At 39.0% G+C, this 18,230-nt stretch overlaps 2 protein-coding genes across 3 annotated transcripts; one reads left to right on the top strand and one right to left on the bottom strand.

The window, feature by feature from the left end:
* Positions 1 to 131: 131 nt before the first annotated feature.
* Positions 132 to 6,670, bottom strand: mcur1 (mitochondrial calcium uniporter regulator 1). 2 transcript variants are annotated; one of them, XM_053628225.1, is made up of 9 exons: positions 6,107 to 6,670; positions 4,369 to 4,488; positions 4,154 to 4,257; positions 3,775 to 3,876; positions 2,617 to 2,658; positions 2,097 to 2,168; positions 1,925 to 1,978; positions 1,602 to 1,716; positions 132 to 427 (listed from the first exon to the last, which is right to left on the bottom strand). In XM_053628225.1, exons 1-9 carry the CDS (start codon positions 6,393 to 6,395, stop codon positions 372 to 374), a joined length of 954 nt encoding a protein of 317 aa, XP_053484200.1. In that variant the 5' UTR covers positions 6,396 to 6,670; the 3' UTR covers positions 132 to 371. The 2 variants fall into 2 exon arrangements, with proteins under 2 accessions (XP_053484200.1, XP_053484201.1); XM_053628226.1 differs by having other exon boundaries at positions 4,369 to 6,668.
* Positions 6,671 to 7,998: 1,328 nt separating this feature from the next.
* On the top strand, positions 7,999 to 13,536 carry rgs9bp (regulator of G protein signaling 9 binding protein). The gene is made up of 3 exons (XM_053630187.1): positions 7,999 to 8,704; positions 10,832 to 11,138; positions 12,948 to 13,536. The coding sequence occupies exons 1-3, from the start codon at positions 8,615 to 8,617 to the stop codon at positions 13,313 to 13,315; spliced, it is 765 nt and encodes a 254-aa protein (XP_053486162.1). The 5' UTR covers positions 7,999 to 8,614; the 3' UTR covers positions 13,316 to 13,536.
* The last annotated feature ends 4,694 nt before the right edge of the window (positions 13,537 to 18,230 follow it).

The following is an 18,230-nucleotide window of genomic DNA, read 5'->3' as shown; positions in this document are numbered from 1 at the left end:
ATCCAGTCAATTGTTAAAAAATAAATAAAAATAAAATTTTATATATATATATATATATATATATATATATATATATATATATATATATATATATATATATATATATATATATATATATAAAGGAATAAAAATGGATATACAAAAAAAATTGTTCTCAGCAGCAGAGAATTTCCTCACATGGACCAGAGCGCAACAGAGCGCAACATTAGGAATGTCAGAACCTGACAGATCCGGCTAATTATTATGTCAGTTTGAGAAGCAGGAGTTAATGGCATACTCAGACACGATGCTTCTTTAGGATTTCGTGGTTCTCTGGAGGTGAAGGGATATATTTCTTCTTTTTTTTTTTTTTTAAGGAGATTTCTCTGCATTCACATCCATATCCGAAAGAATCCAAGTACTACTGTGAGACATGTGAACACTGACCCTGGGGAAAGCCAGAAGACACAACACAAAACTGTCAGGAACACTGTATAAGAGACATGCAGTGATACTCAGATATCATCAAACTCTCACATGCACACCAAACGAGAATGATAGCACTTCATAGCAAACTAATATTATGACTGGATAAGCGTTAGGCTTTCTGGGTGTTGACATTCTCCAGTGATTTGCGTAATCCCTACACACATGTCTTCAACACAGAATCTCAGCAACGGAGCAGATTGTGTACTACTCATATTCGGTAAAAGCATAAACTTCAGTTTCGTGATGCAAATGGCTTGTCAGGTCAAAGTTCTGTGTCCAGTTCTGAGTCCCTTCACTGGGAATGTTTGAGAAAATGGGTAACTGAGTAAAATGAATGGACAACAAAATTTACTTTCACCTCTGCCACTATGTAATTCAACAACCGATCAAGGGTCTGTGAGCTCATATGATGCTTCAAGCTGCCATTTGTTAATCTGTGTTCTTTCCAGAGCTCCGTGAGACACTCAACAAGGTTCTGGGACCAACAGTTTGTGTGAAGAAGTGTGAAGGTGGGGGTTACACTGCAATTCACACAGCTATCAGCCGAGGAGGGTGAAGACTAACACGTGCTTCCTTACAGTGCAGTGACACACTCGGAGGAAAGTGCTATTCGCCTTCTTCTGTCATACATGACCTCACAGATGCCCCTGAGTAGTTAGTGTTCCTGGTTCCCACCAGACATCATGGCCAATTTTCTCTACTCTTTACTCTAGACACCCGACCAGAAATGGCTGTGTCATCATCAGGATTCAAACTCTCCTGATTCTTTTGCTCCACTCAGGAGGCCAAAAAGTTGACTTTTACACGTGACCCGAGCCAAATGGTCCGACACGCTGAAAGATCCATAACTTTTATTAATTTCAGAAGTCAAGTTTCCGACAGCTCCGAGTGCTCTACAGTGATATAACGTTGATGCGCCTCAACACGGTGCAGCCCACGGAGGTTCAGCTAGCAGTCGGTGCTAAGTGTAATTAAAGTGTAATTATAGTTATACTGAGTCGTAATTGATTAACATATCTGAGGGAAATGTTGATACTCTCGATGTTTTTGTCTTGTTTCTACTGTCCATTCTCCATTCACATTCTTTGAAGAGCAGGCTATTACTGTAAAAGCAAAACCCTCACTTCTGTTACCTGCTAGATACTTGATACTGTCCAGTTTGTGAGATTCCAGCATGGTTTTCAGGCCAGCCACTTCTGTGTCGATTTTCACATTGTTCTGAGTCACATGACGGTCCTGCTCAGCGAGCTGGCAAAGAGGGAAACCTTATAATTACCTGCTATTCACCGTTCTCTGCATTATTGTTTCTTATCTGGTCACAAGTCACACATCATAAAGTGTTAAGTTGGAGCAATGTTAATCTTTTTTTTTTTTTTTTTTTTCTAAATCCCCAAATTAAGGAAGACAAAAATGAACTGTGCAGGGCTATATAGAAATATTTGTGTACTGTACCAACCATCTCCATCATGTGGTTTCTGGCCTCCAAGATCATCTTTTCATGCTCTGCTTTCTGAAATGTAGCAGTTTCAGATACAAATAAACTCCTCATTAAATATGTGAGAAACATTAACTGCATTTAAAGTTTAATAAAATGTTTCTGCTCTAGGTTTCAGCAGTCTAGAACGTACCATCTCTTTCACCTGGCTTTTTTCCAAGTTCACATCTAGCTTGTTGTCTAAGCATACTTTATTCATCATATCCTAATCATTCAGACAAAAAAAAAGATTAGAATATATATATATATACAAAGGTTAATTGTGTCATGGATCAGAGGCATTTGGAGGCTGTTTAATTGCATATTATAGTTTTTTTTTGGCATATTATAGTACTTTTGCCCCATCACATGCACAATTACATGAATAATGGCCACCGTGTTGTCTATAACCACTCATATAAACACATTCAACAATTCTGAATCAATGAATTATTTTTATTCTTTGGCTCATCAGTTAAACGCACCCTTCATGTCAAAACCATTTACAGATTTTCAAAATGTTAACCATTGTGGAGGTTGCTCAACAGTGAAGGTCACTACAGTCCAGCATTACAAGCAGCAAGGACCCAAAATACACATTTAGTTTAACAAAATTTATAAAGAAACAACAAAAAAGAAAAGAAAACAACAAAAACAAAAACATTTCTACTTACTGAGAGCTGCATCTTCACCTGTGAAAGCTGTACTTTAATTCTCTACAAAGAGAAATATGAAAAAAAGAAAAGAAAAAAGAAATACAATGAATAAGCTGAAGAAGTTCCTCTGAGGCAAGATGTTTATCTTTAGGCTAAGCAAAAAAAAAAAACAAATAGCAGAAGGATACTGCCCATAATGTTTTGCACTAGTAATACAGTGTTGTGAAAAACTATTTGCCTCATCCTGATTTATTCTGTGTTTAGTTTACGCCAGATGTAACAGGACTCCTGTCTTCCAAACAGTACATTCAACTCATCAGTCCACAGAACATTCTCCCAAAAGGTTTGAGGATCATCAAGGTGTGTTTTGGCAAAATTCACACGTGCTTTAATGTTCTTCTGGATTAGCAGTGGTTTTCACCTCGCCACTCTTCCATGGAGCCATTTTTCCCCAGTGTCTTTCTGATAGTGGAGTCATGAACAGTGACCTTTATTGATGTAAGAGAGGTCTGTAGGACCTTTTGATGTTGTCCTTGGCTCTTTTGTGACTTCCTGGATGAGTAGTTTCTGTGCTCTTGGAGAAATTTTGGAAGGACGGCCACTTCTGGGAAGGTTCACTACTGTGCAGGGTTTTTCCATTTGGAGATAACGGCTCTCACGGTGTTTATTTGGAGTCCCAGAGCCTTTGAAATAGTTTTGTAACCCTTCCCAGACTGATGTATTTCAATCACCTTCTTCCTCATCATTTCTGGAATTTCTTTCAACTTTGGCATGGTGTATTACTGGGTAAGATCTTTTAACCAACTTCATGCTGTTGAAAAAGTTCTCTTTAAGTGTTGATTTGATTGAACAGGGTTTGCAGTAATCAGGCCTGGTTGTGTCTAGTCCAGCTGAACTCCATTATCAATGCAGTTTCATAGATTTGGGGAATTAGTAACTACGGGGGCAAATACATTTTTACACAGGCCCAGTTGGTACTGGAGAACTTTTTTGCTTCGATAAATAACATTTATCATTTAAAAACTCTATTTTGTGTTTACTCACTTTGCCTTTGTTTCATCCTTGTTTTATTTTTCATTTCTGAAACAATTTAGTCTGAGATTTACACAAAAACAGAGGAAATCAAATACTTTTTCACAGCACTGTAGGATACCATACGAAACATAAAGCACTTACTTCGTTCTCTGCCAGTAATGCGGAAAATTCACTTTTCTCCAAAATGATCATGTCTTTTTTGACTGCAGCAATCTGAGACATAACCTTCTGTAACATGATCTCCTGTTAAATAGCAAAGAGAAATCAGATACCCTAAGTGTGCTGGATATTAATGCCACAAAATTGTGCAGATCATAACAGTGCAATATAGATTATATTTTGGAATTATTTTATATATAATATATATATAGTCCTGTCTTGGTTTAAAAAAAAAAATTGAATAAATGGAATGCTACAAACATAATATATATGTAAATGACATCAATATGTAGTTAGTCCAACACTTTTCACCTCCAATACATCAAGCAGCAAGCATCTCCGAATAATGCTAAAATCATACTTGCTGAGTCTTGGTGACCATATCACTATACATGATGTCCATGTTGGAGTTGGTTGTATTGAGCATTACTTTAACAATAACTTCAGCCTGCTGGATTGTGAACCCTAAAGGAAAGGAACAGTGCCTTAGTTGGTCTCAGACTCTAATTACTAAACAAATCAGACCTTGCACCACGCATGCACGATAATCCTGGAATACAAAAAGAAAATACGAACCACTCTCTTCCAGGAGTTGGATCATTGCATGTGTATCAAAGAGAAGCCTTCTGTGGCCAGATTTGGCAAGGTCTGATCTCATCAAGTCATACTGCATCACTTTAATGGAGGTGCTCAACTCTATAAAGAACATGATTTGGGATTAAATATTTGAGTGTAACATTTCAAAAACAGTCATCAAACTGGTTTGGTTTGCAGTAATCTATCTCAGATCTCGGTCATGATCATCCCAAAATGAAGCCATGTAAAAAAAATATGTACATTTTTAAACTAGGAATTTGACTTGAGCATTATTTCCCACAGACCAGTTACTGATCACCATTGTTTGTCCCACCCATACACTTCTTTGTTCTTCAATTTAATCGGTCATCTTGACTATATATACAATCAATAAAATTGAGTTATTCCTCCCATAACCATATCCCGGTGCTTCTTTTTGTCTGCATTCTTGATTTTAAAAAAAAAAGGTAGTATTTTGTGGATTGGCACCCTGTCCAGGGTGTACCCCACCCTGTGCCCGATGTTCCCTGGGATAGGCTCTAGGTTCCCCTGTGACCCTGAAGAAGGAGTAAGCGGTAGAAGATGGATGGATGGATGGATGGATGGATGGTAGTATTTTGTAAATACCTATACATAGTTAGGTTGTTGTGCCATGACCAAAGCCTACTTCTTTCTATAATAAAAATGTTATAATTTTCTATTCTAATAAAACTATTCTTTACTACATGTCTTGAGACAATCTCCATGTAATGGCACAAATATACTTCACTTTCACCATGCGTACGTGCATGTACTTGCTTGCATACAGTCGCCTCGGGAAGTATTTTGTTTTTGCTATACGCTGAAGACATCTGGGTTTGAATAGATCAGAATGACCTGATATAAACAGCTAGATGTGTCTAACAACTTAGAACATGGCACCTTTTTGTTTGAACCCACCCATTTATCCAAGTGATAAAAAAAAAACATTGGACGTGCACAAGAAAAGCACCAAATAGCTGTAGTGGTACCAATCTTACCACGCGTACTCGTAGTTAACAACAAGTATAAACCAGCTTTAATATGACATGCACAATTTTGATATGGAAATTATCATGCCAATTCAAGGAATATGCAAATAAATCCATGATGCCATCTGGAGACTTCATGCCTTAACTACTTTTCCCCTGAAGAGTGTTGCTAACATTGGGCACGAGTCCAGAACCTTTTTAGAAGTGTCATCGTGACTATTAAAGGTTTATTTTGTAGGAAAATCCAGCTACACTTTAAGTCTGGTTAACTTTCTATCGGCTCGATCCGGAGCTCTGGTTTACCGTCTGTGTAGAGTTTCTGTGCATGTTCTCCACCCTGCTGAAAAAAAAAAAAAACAATAGAAACCCTCATAGTATTTGTAATGGTTTTAATGGGAATTGTATTGGTTTTAATGGAAACTGTAATGGGCCCTGTGGGTCTCTATTAGTAATTTGTTGCCTTCTATTGGTGGATACCATTAAGGACCAATAATGGTAATGGTTTTAATGGTTAGCTGATGGTTTGTAATGGTGGAAATAGTGGAAACCATTATAATTTCTGTTGTTGTCTAGGTGTGAGTGAATGTGTGCGTGTGCATGGTTCCCTGTGATGGACTGGCGTCCCATCCAGAGTGTATTCATGCCCAGTGTTCCCAGTATCTCGGGATCCACCCCGACCCCTGACAAAGCTGTGACTGAGTGAGTTACGTTTGTATGCAGTGTCTTACCTCTGACCAGCGACCACCGCACACCTGCCCAAAGCGAGCCAGTATCTGTCCCACTTTTATTAAATGGCGGTTGAAATGCAACCGTGTACAGCGTTTTCCCCTTTTCATGCCTTAACGCGAATATTTTGCGAAAAGCAGGGTGCATTCGCCAGCAACTTGCCCCGAGAGTAACAACACTGAGGAAACTTGCCCTGTGTCTTCTGTCAAAGTCAAACAAATAAGAAATATTTTTACTCGTGACTTGAAAACGGTCCGAAATAATCGCGTTGTTACAGCGTCCCAGAAACATTATTTACGTGGTTTTGTGTTGTGGTAAAATAAATTAAAAACTATTCATTAAAATCCTCTTAAAACTTTTCCCACATTAGAGATGTTACAACTTCCGGGTACACACTGGCGTCTGCGCGTAAGGACATACGTCAGCACGCCACGTACAGACGCAAATGGTTTAATCCTTACATCAGTCATACTGCATGGATGTATGTACTTATAAATAATACTGTTTTTTAACAGCGTAAGATACAAGTGTTCAAATGAATAAATAGATGATTATAGTCTCATTTACATTCCCTCCATATTCACACTTACTCCAATGCACATGTAGGCCTACATTCCCTCTGCGCGCGCGCACACACACACACACACACACACACAAACCTGTCATCAGGAGTGCAGGGCTTTTATCAATTAAAGGTATATTCATGTAGTGTATGTACAGTATGTTAACATACTGTTAACATTACTTTCATGTATTTATGCCGGATTTATGCACAGGTTGAATCAAAAGTGATAAATAAATATTTAGGTTTTCAGTCCAGTGATAATGGGTGTTATGGGAGTATTCAACTGCACTGTGGTCTACATTTAAAATGAAGGTGGATGCCCTGCAACAAGTCTCCAAATAATAAGGTCAAAACAGTTTGATAAGAAGTTTAAAATGAGTCATTTATATATATATATATATATATATATATATATATATATATATATATATATATATATATATATATATATATATATATAAAACTAACTTTAATTTTCACCATTAATATTTAACATACTCTATTTCACCATTTTGTTACTTTGATTGAAGGGGCCTCTCGAAAGCATACCTTGCCAGTATAAATTACATTTTCCCCCTTAATCTTGTCCAGGGATATGAAACATTTACAATTTATATATAGACATATACAATACCGAGGGTATTAGAATGAAAGTGATACCTTATTAGTCGCCAAGGAAGCGGTTCAGTTGGGATATCAGGGGCAATCCAACCAGCTATAGTTTAGGGATTATTTTAACCTGCCTTTAATCAGATTAGTTTGGGCACAGAGGTCATTCACCTGTCATGCTTAACTACTTGTTATGAATTATGGGGTATAGGAATATGGGCTGACATGATGTAGCTGAATGAACCTATTGACAGCAGATGACACAGGCCTACACAAATGACAAAAATAAAGTTGACATATCAGTTTCTATTACTCATTGGAGGCTTTTAATCTATAAATATTGACGTTATTGTTAAAAGCCTTTTTTTCAGTTTCTGATGAACAAACTGCATCTAAAAGCACTGCATCAGTAATGATGCTTTTTCATGCAATATCAAACATATGATAATATGCACTACGTAATGTTCCATATGTGATCACGGGGATTTCATGATTACTATCATATAAATCTCCAAATATTGTCTTAAAAACAAGACTACCTATTAAACAACTCTCCTCAATGTCACCTTAACAGAAGACACCCTTTATATTTAAGTTAATGAAAGGGGCTTCTGGTGTATTTCTGGAAGAAAGTCATCATGCATGTAAAAGTAAGGTTATAAGAGGTTGCAGTCAAATGTAGTCTTATAAATAATCAGTCAGCAATAACTCAGATATTTCTGCTTATGAAATATATTATATTGCATTTTATGCGTAATTCTGTTTAGCCTATACTGTATATATGCATTTTCAATTATTTGATGAACCGACATCTGTCTTGAGTTCAACATCCATAGATGATATCAGTGTTCCAGGAGAAATCACAAACACAATACTCCCTCTGCAGCTCTCAGTGAAGAAAAGAAGAGCGGGACAGGAGAGACGCAGACAGGCAGAGAATGATAGAGGGGTCTGTTTGTGGTGTCGTGGAGGCAGTGCTGTCTTCTCAGGTTCCAGCATCGCCACACTGCTCAGCAGCAGATAATGAGCTTAGCCACTCTTGCTTGCGTACATCAGTGCACAGGGGTTAGTTTCTGGATTAACACACCCCGCTTGCAACTTATCCAGCAATCCCTCTATATGTTCTCCTTGTTTTGGGAGCACTGCTGACCTTTTTGCAAAGTTTTTGATTTAAAAGTTTTGGATCAGCTGATGAACTACGAGTTGTCGGTTATGGCCTCCAAACAAATGAGCAGGAGGAGGTGAAGCTGGACAATTGAATCTAAGTGGGTGAGACTCCCACCATTTCAGATACCAGGACAGGGGGTTGCTCTGTCCACCCGACAGAAACAACCTTATGCTACTCATCAATAACAAGGTCAGTGATGATGGGAGCTCAGCACAGTCCCTCCAAGAGGGGCAAGCCATGGTGGACTCCCTTACAAAGGTGGGTTACAAATAGTTTGTCATTTCTTCATTTATTGTACAAGTTTTGTTACATTCATTCATCATTGCTTGTAATATTGTTTATTTTTGCTGATGCACATGTTTGTGCAGGATAATATGAGGCAAATATGTTTCTGTTTGTTAAACTGTGTCTGACTGACCTCCATACTGTATCGATCATTCATGTGTAAACTGATACAATCCAGTTCAACAGATGTTTTGCATTAAAATTCATTTACAAGTCGATTTCAGCTTAAATATCTTATTTTAAGCTGTGTCCTTATTTCCTTGTGTGTAAAGCAGAAATGTTGTCTTAAAAGCATCTTGAAATAGCGCGTGTCCGGTAGCTTAAGGGGAAAGAAGCACTATATCTGTACAGGGATGTTCTATGGTCCAGTGCATAATTATTTCTATTGTAAGTCTATAGCAAAAGATGTCGAATTCATTAAACAGGTCATCAGTAGCAGGTGTTTTTTCATTTAGAATGACATTATAATTACCATCAAAGAAAACTGTTTGACAACCGTTTCCATTATTATAGGGGATGGTCATAAATATAGTTGGATTTTATTAGAAATGTCACATATTTGAAGCTATTAAGTGAAGTCAAACTACTGCAAACCAGTCTATGCTGTGTGCATCAGCATATGGAGCCCAGAGCGAGCCTTAATACTCATCCCGAAATAGCCCTCTTATGACAAGTAGATTATCTGTAATATTTGTGGCCATGCAAACTAAATGATAGAGCTAAATGTTTGACTGCCATTTTTATACATTTGCAATGGAATAGATTTCTCATTCATTTATTCAGCTTAGCTGTAACTGTACATTGTTCAGCATTAAGACATGAATGAGTATTCTCTCAACTTAAGAACATACTGTAAATATGAAAAACTAATGACTGCTCATTCAACTATGAATATTTGCGCTGTAAGGATGTAATGGATCCTTGTTTTTCCTCAACAGTGAACCAATAAACATTGTTGTTAATTTGGGAGTTTGGGTTAGACTAGGTTATTTCAAAATGCTACTTGTGGCAAAGAGGCCTTAAAGTTCGCTTACAAGCTTTATTCAACCGAACTAACGTGTTTATTTCCAAAACCAACACTTGCTTAATCCTTAAAGCAGTGTGGCATGGTACATTATACTCCTGAAAGAGGCCACTGCTATTAGGGAGTACTGTTGCCATAAAGGAGTGTACAGTACTTGGTAGGCAACAGTGTTTAGGTAGGTGGTACATGTCAAAGTAACATCCACATGAATGCAAGGACCCAAGGTTTCCCAGCAGAACGTTGCCCAGAGCATCACACTACCTCCTCCAGCTTGCCTTCTTCCCATAATGCATCCTGCTGCCATCTCTTCCCTAGGTAAGCAATGCACTGGCAATGCACAATACCTGGCCGTCCACATGGTGTAAAACAAAATGTGATTTATCAGACCAGGCCACCTTCTTCCATTGCTCCATAGTGCAGTTCTGAAGCTCATGTGCCCATTGTACACAGCCCCATATGCAGGAATCTGTGACTTTTCTTTCATAGCTAGCATTAACTTTTTCCAGCAATTTGTGCTACAGTAGCTCTTCTGTGGGATCGGACCAGACGAGCTAGCCTGTTCCCCACGCACATCAGTGAGCCTTGGGCATCCATGACCCTGTCGCCATTTCACTGGTTGTCCTTTCTTTACCACTTTTGGTAGGTACTAACCACTACATACCAGGAAAACCCCACAAGACCTGTCGTTTTGGAGATTCTCTGACCTAGACGTCTAGCCATCGCAATTTGGCCCTTGTCAAAGTCACTCAGATCCTTACGCTTGCCCATTTTTCCTGTTTCCAACACGTCAACTTCAAGAACTGACCGTTCACTTGCTGCATAAAATATCCCACCCCTTGACAGGTGCCACTGTAATGAGAAAATCAATGTTATTCACATCACCTGTCAGTGGTTTTAATGTTATGGCTGATCGGTGTATAGTTACATAAGGAAAGTCTGGACCTGACATCAGGTTCTAGAAGGGTAAAGGCTAATCAGGATGTTAATCTCTTGTCTACTTTGTTTCTTATAATTAAAGATCATAGATGATTCATAAAAGTTTATACTTATGTTCTATATCTTGTCTGATTTTGTAGGTGGTGGCATGTTACCGGCACCTGGCTTCCTGTGTTGGTGGTTGCACAGACAGTAGGAGTTTGCGCCGTGAACTCCAGCAGACACGTGAGCGCGCTCAGACTCTCACACTATCCTGTCGTAACCACCTAACAACCCGACTGAGGGACAAAACCCTGCCTGAGGAGGAAAGGAAGGTGACAGAGCTGCAGTGGGTGGCTTTCTCCTCTTGCTTGGAGCTTTTTTATGCAGACATGTGCAAAGTTTATCACATGGGCAACTGTTTCTCGGTGGCCAACAACAGTGCCACGGTGCAGACGGGCATGCAGGGTGAGCACAAAGAAACACTGTGTTGATGTCACACTGTCAGTCAACACATTCATGAAGTGGAATATTTAATTTATTGTACTTAGTACTTATAATACCTGTAATTTTTTTTTTACAACCCCCCAAAAATTGGGACAGTATGGAAAATGCAAAAAAACAAACATAAAGAGTTGTTTGAAAATTCACTTCACGCTGAACTATATTGAAAACACATTATTAACACATTATTTGATGTTTTACTTTGTAAATTATTATTATTTTTTTAATATACACTCATTTCAATTATGACTACTGCAACACACTCCAGAAAAGTTGGGACAGTTGACTGTTTATCGCTGTGTAACGTCACCTTTTCTTTTAATAACACTTATTAAGTGTTCAGCAGCACAACTGAACGTTGCCTTATTTTTCGCTTCATAATGCGCCACACATTCTCAATAGGAGACAGGTCAGGACTGCAGCAGGCCATGATAGCACCCGCACTCTCTGTTTATGCAACCATGTGCTTGTAATCCAGGCAGAATGTGGTTTGGCGTTGTCCTGCTCTGGATGGCAGCATATGTTGCTCCAGAATGTGTACGTATCTTTGGTGCCCTCACAGATGAGCAAGTTACACATGCCACAGGCACTGACACGCCCACATACCATGACAGACGCTGGCTCTTGGACCTGACGCTGATAACAGCTCGGATGGTCTTTTTCCTCTTTGACCCGGAGAACACGACGGCTGTTTTGTCCAAAAACTATTTGAAATGTCGAATTGTCGGACTACAAAACACGATTCCACTGTGCTACTGTCCATCTCAGATGAGACCGATCCCAGAGTAGTGGGCGGAGCTTCTGTTGATGTATGGCTTCTGCTTTGCACAGTAAAGCCATAACTTGCGTCTGTGGATGCAGCGGCGAATGGTGTTTAGTGTCAAAGGTTTACCAAAGTATTCCCGAGCCCATGTCAAGATCTCCATTACAGACTCATGACGGTTTTTAAGACAGTGACGTCTGAGGGATCGGAGATCACGCGCGTTCAGAAGTGGTTTTTGGCCTCACCCTTAATACACCGAGATTTGACTGGATTTTTTGTTTAAATACAAGTCAAAGTACATTTACAAATCACTCCTCTTTGGTTTTATTAGCATTTCCCATATTGTCCCAACTTTTTCAGAATTGGGGTTGTATGCCTTATTTTCTATACACTGTGTACACACTGCATCCAAGACATGTATCAGCTAAGTCTACACTATGTGTGAGGAAGTCTGGGAAACCTTTTCACATGCTGAATTTTTGACAATTTCTACTAGGTCCCATCTTGTATCTCAACTAGAAGTACATTTAAATCATTTTAGATTCTGATTACCCGCAAAATTTAATTTGATTCTGACAGCAGTCCAGGAGCATTATGGTCATTTTGACAACCAGTACCTTTGATACTTTCACACTTTTTGCTAATGAGGTTTTAGAATTCTTTAGGGAGAATTGTTGAATTGCTTCCTTACACAACAGGAAAAGGACCTGAGAAAAATTTAAATGTAAAAACATTTCCTCATCATTTTGATAAATAATATTTATGGTTTCTTAAAACTGAGGTGTCAAAGTGTACTATGAAAAAAAAATCTTTTAACCAAAATCTGATTTTTGGTCTTTTTTATTTTGGCTGTTTTTCAGCCTGAATTCAGCCACAGCATCATCCGGTGGGTTTTCTCAGACTTCCACACATTTAACGTAACACTATTATATGAAGCTTGATGTTTTATCTTTTGATGTTCTGCCCTAACCTACACAATAATTACTCGAATAATTGTGTATAATATGTAGGAGGTACGACAGAAGTAGCAGCTCATGCTCTGAGCATGCCTGATCTGCAGGAGGAGCATGGAGAGCAGACGGCCAGTATTGAGGGCCTTGAGCAAAGCCAGCTGGAGCAAGAGATTGCGCAAGTGGACCGCACTCTGGAAGACATGGAGATGAAGGTGAATGTGCTGCGCTGGACAGTGGAGGCACGAGGGCCCCAGTACAGTGAGCCGCTCAGCTCTGACAGCGCTTCATTGGCGCTCCTGTGCACTGATGAGGAGGAGGCACAGGCACATCTCTGTGATCGGAGCCAGATGTTCGTGGTGATGCTGTTAGGTGGTGTGGCAGCCATTGCTGTGGCACTGTCAGTGTGTGTAGTTTTCTTGGTCTGAGCCTACATTGCTTGGAGAGCCTTGAAATCTCAGAAATTTTCCAAAGCCAACAATGACTGGGGAAGGGGGGGGGTGTGTGTTCCCACATAAAAGTCTCCCACATAAGAGTTTCAGAGACATTTACTTACTAGATATAAAGACATGTAAATCCCAAGAATATTATGATTTTGGAAACTCTGAGAAAATGCTTTCTTAAAAAACATTTCATTAGCTGGTCCCATCTGTGCAGACCACAAAAAAAAAGCGCAGTCAACAGCATATTGATTATTGTTAAAATTGTAATTATTAATAAATAATGTAATAATCACGGTCATAAAGACTTTTAAATGATATTGCTGTCAAGTGGTTTGGCTTAATGTCTAAGGTGCGTAAGGTGTGAATTGAAATGAACAAAAAATAAACACAAAAGAACAAAAACACAGCTTAAACATAATGTCACAGTTTGCAGTACAGAGGAGGAACAAACGCTGTGTCCATCACGAATGAGTCGACTCTTTTAAACGATTCTTTTAAGTGAATGAGTGAATGACTGTATGGCATACTGCATATGAGCCATTTGGAAGTTTTTTTTCCCCTTTTTATGTATGGAGGCAATGCCATTACAGTGTAATTTAATCACTGTGCTTTCAAATCTTTTTAAATATCTAACTCTTCACAAAGGGTGAGCCGTGTGTTTGACTTTCAGATGTTATGAGGCAACATATCGGGGACGTTCCGCAGCACTGCTGCCTGTTGAAAAAAGCTTGTATGTAGTGGAGTGTGGTAGGGCACTGATCACGAACAGTTGGTACTGATCCATGCTTGAGAATCAACTTTTCAGCAAATCCTGCTTTATATTGACCCTCGTTCACAAAGCAGTCTGGTGTAAAATGATTTGCACAAACATACACGAATTTAGCTATTTTCAGGGCACATTTCCTTCAAAAATAAAACTATTCCATTGCGTCTTCAGTGGCTCTGATGCCGGGAGTACATGAAGACTCTTATGTTCATTCTTACAGACAGCAACAGAACACTTACAACGCTTATGAAGCTGAGACAGTCTTCTTATCACTGTAGCTGCTCCGGCGTGGAGAACATGGCGGACTGTGTGCAGCTCACTCAGGGGGAGGAGCTTCGCTAATAGGGCAGAGTCCTTCACCAGTTGCAGGCGGGGCCTGTTCCAATGCGACGTCACGTTGGAGAGAAATCGCGAACGACTCATTTTGATTACACCGTTTATGATTTACGGGGAATATAAAAAAAAGGACTGGGTGGATTTTTACCATTGTAGGGTGGTTGTGTACACACACTGCCGACACACATTTATATTCAAACACCATATAAAAGTGAATTTTGCATAACAGGTCTCCTTTAAGCAATACCATATATTTTGAAAGTGCCACCTTATAAACAATTCACTGAAAACAGCTAATCAGATCTTTACTGTGGCTAGTTACGATGTTGAGGTGCTTGTTACGAAGATATACGGCAATTTTCCTTCTCTTGTCAGACAAGATGTAGGTCTACAAAGGAAACTAGAGTCTCAGAGTTGTTGTTGAAACAACAGTGATGTTTCTCCTGTGATAAAAGCAGTAAGTGACTACAACTCAGACGTCACTTACTGCATTAAATATAGGAGAAATATTATCTTATTATATATAGTAATTAATTAATGTGTCATATAATATATGTCCTGTAAATGTTTTTCCTCCAACAAACTATAATAATTGCACTGCAGAGTAAATTTAAATAAAACTTTTATTTTTGTATCCCTCAGTCACGGTGTAAAACTGTAGTACAAGCTGTGTGTTAATCAAACATGCAGGGTTTTCTGTTCAGCGCCGAATACAACCACAAGATGGCGGATCTCTCTCAGACATTGACGCCTAGGTATTTATATCAAAGGTCACAAGTCTCTGATGCCACCTAGTGGCTGAGGACCAGAGCTGCAGCCCTTTTGTAGCCCACTGAAGGGAAACACGGTCGGGAAAAGCGCTCAAAAGTCGGCTAAAATGCACGATATCCACGGCCTCTTTCTCCGCCACCGTAGACTGCAGAGGCTGTTGTCATTTAAAAGCTACTGAAGAGCAGGGACGTGCAGAGTAATTTTATTTTAAATAAAATGATTTAACAGTGCCCCTCTCAACATGAATTAATAAACAACTATATTACGTAAAAATCATTTGAGTTCAAATGAACAAGAGAGCGTGCAGTAGCAAATTAATCACAAGAAAGTCGGAAAATGTTCCTATTTATTTGCCCGACTCGAGTCTGAGGTCAGATAGTCTCGTTGTTATGACGCAATCACGACGCGTCCCGCTTTAACAGGCAGACAGGTATGCTGAAAGCACTAGCTCTTCTGCTAACCTTTTCGTATTATTAGCATTGTATATGCTTATCGACGGTTATTTTCAAACTGAGTGAGAGGGAATGTGTTGGTTAATACTAGCTACTCAAGTCCATTACATCAGTGGTTTTCAAAGTGGGGGCCGCCAGGGGGCGCCCGGGGGCCTCAACAATTTGCTGTGAAAAATAAATAAATAAATAATATATATATATATATGTGTGTGTGTGTGTGTGTGTGTGTGTGTGTACATATATATGTACAAATATACACACACACATATACATTTATATAATTCCTAATTTAATGTAATGATGTAAGATATAATTATTAATAAAAAAAAGGGGGATATATTCAGAAGTCTGTTTATTTAATGTGTTTTAAAGGCATCTTGCAAAAGGGGGGCCTTGGTCAAATGTTAATGCCATTTGGGGGGCCTTGCCCTGGAAAAGTTTGGGAACCCCTGCATTACATGTCCAGAATGCAAGTGACCTTGTTATATTATATGTATGTTATATACTCAGTAAAGACATGATGCCAGAGACGGCAGAAAATGAAAGAAAAACTGAACAAAGAGGCAGCGAAAGGGAAGCTTCCTTATCAACATGGGTGAAAAAAGGTCAGCTATTATGAGATAGATAGTTGCAAAAAGGCATCGTATGTTTACAGAGTGACAGTCTGTGTTACACGGTGCTCTGTTCGGCCATATACTGATTACCCTTACGTTACACCCTCCCAACACCCCCTCCCCCACTGTCGTTTTGCTTTTAAATATATATATATATATATATATATATATATATATATAAACCATTTAGTTCAGTTGGAGATGTTCAACAGACTCTATAAACTGAAAGCGTCTGCTCCATTCAGCCTGAGCTGCAGAGTCACAGCACAGAATAATACTCACCCACTTTTCAACATGACTAATATAGTTATACTATACACATATCGTAACTTGCCCTTTGTTAACTAATATGGTAAATTTAGTCCTATGGCCTAAGTAATGTGAAAAAAATTGTGATATACGATCATTAAAATCTCAATTTATCTCTTAAAAATGAAATTTAGAAGGCAAAAATGACTAACTTTGAGACAAAAAAAAAAACCAGTTCAGCAAGCAGTGCTGCAGTTTTATGGAAATCGGAGTGCTGCAATTAAATTTAATTGTGAAATGAATAGTTTTACTGACTTTCACACTAAGTGACATACAGTGGGTGTGTCACTACATTTGTGGATGGTGATACTGTAGGTTTTTTTTATTTCATAGTGTTTAAGTTTTCTTTTAAAGATTCTTCAGATTCCTCTCTCCACTAAAAGTTGCCTTTTTGTTGTAATTATTTCTATAAATGTAAAAAAAAAAAAAAAAATTGCATTAGGTTATATTAGTAATGTCATTCTCATATTCATTATTGTGACCACACACAGTCTGTTTACAATGTCAACCATGGGGATAAGAATACGTACTTAAATTAAAATTAGCTCTGTGGTAATATAGCCCTTTTTTTATATATATATACACATTTGAGCTCCTTCCCCTGAGGAACACTCGGCACATCCCTGCTAAAGAGCACTTTTTAACCGTGCAGAACTATCATGCTATCAGTCACTTCACAAGTGTACAGGTGTACAGGCTCTCCACTAGAAGAACGAGAACGATGGTCACGTGACCTCAGGCGACACGTCACAATGACGGCTCAGTGGTGAAAAATAATAATAATGGTAATATATGTACACTATGAACACCTCAATGTATGTACAGACAATAAATTCACCTGAAACAGATGCGACACCATCGTCTCCCGAAGAGGGAAGGATGCCAAGGATGTACAGATGAATACAAATATGAATATATACAGATGAGTAAAACCTCGTTTATATACATAAATGGATAATTGCACAGTTAACAATAGAGGGTGAGCAACAAATAATAATAAATGAATAAAATGTTCATATGGCAGAATTATTGTGAATGTGTAGGTTGATGATGCAAAACAGCTAGCAGTGCTACATTATGTTGTTTTTTTTGTATTAAAGAGTCTGACTGCTGGAGGGATGAAGGACCTGCGGTGGCGCTCGTTCACTGAGGGTGCAGCAGTCTGCTGCTGAAGGAGCTGCTCAGAAACTCCAATGTCTCATATAGGGGGTGAGAGGAATTGCCCATGATTGACACCAGCTTAGCGAAAATCCACCTCTCCCCCACCACCTCTATACCATCCAGAAGGTAGACCAGGACAGAGCTAACCCTGTTAACCAGTTTGTTAAGACGTTTCCTTTCCCTCTCTGTGCTCCCAACTCCCCAGGAGTACTACTGTATAGATCACCACAGATGCTACCACAGTGTCATAGAACGATTTTAGCAGGGTTCTGCACACACCAAAAGACCTCAGTCTCCTCAGCAGGTGGAGATGACTTTGGCCCTTTTTATACAGGACATCAGTGTTTATGGATCAGTCCAGTTTATTGTTGAGGTGAACACCCTGGATGTTCACCAGCATAGACCGGGGTGGCCTCCTGCGGAGGTCGACTACCATCTCCTCTGTCTTGCTGGCATTGAGGCAGAGGTGGTTTAATTCACACCAGTTTACA

This window comes from Ictalurus furcatus, chromosome 7 (assembly GCF_023375685.1).
Source record: "Ictalurus furcatus strain D&B chromosome 7, Billie_1.0, whole genome shotgun sequence".
Taxonomy (NCBI): domain Eukaryota; kingdom Metazoa; phylum Chordata; class Actinopteri; order Siluriformes; family Ictaluridae; genus Ictalurus; species Ictalurus furcatus.
The sequence above is the reverse complement of the archived record's forward strand: the minus strand, read 5'-3'. Positions and strand labels throughout refer to the sequence as shown.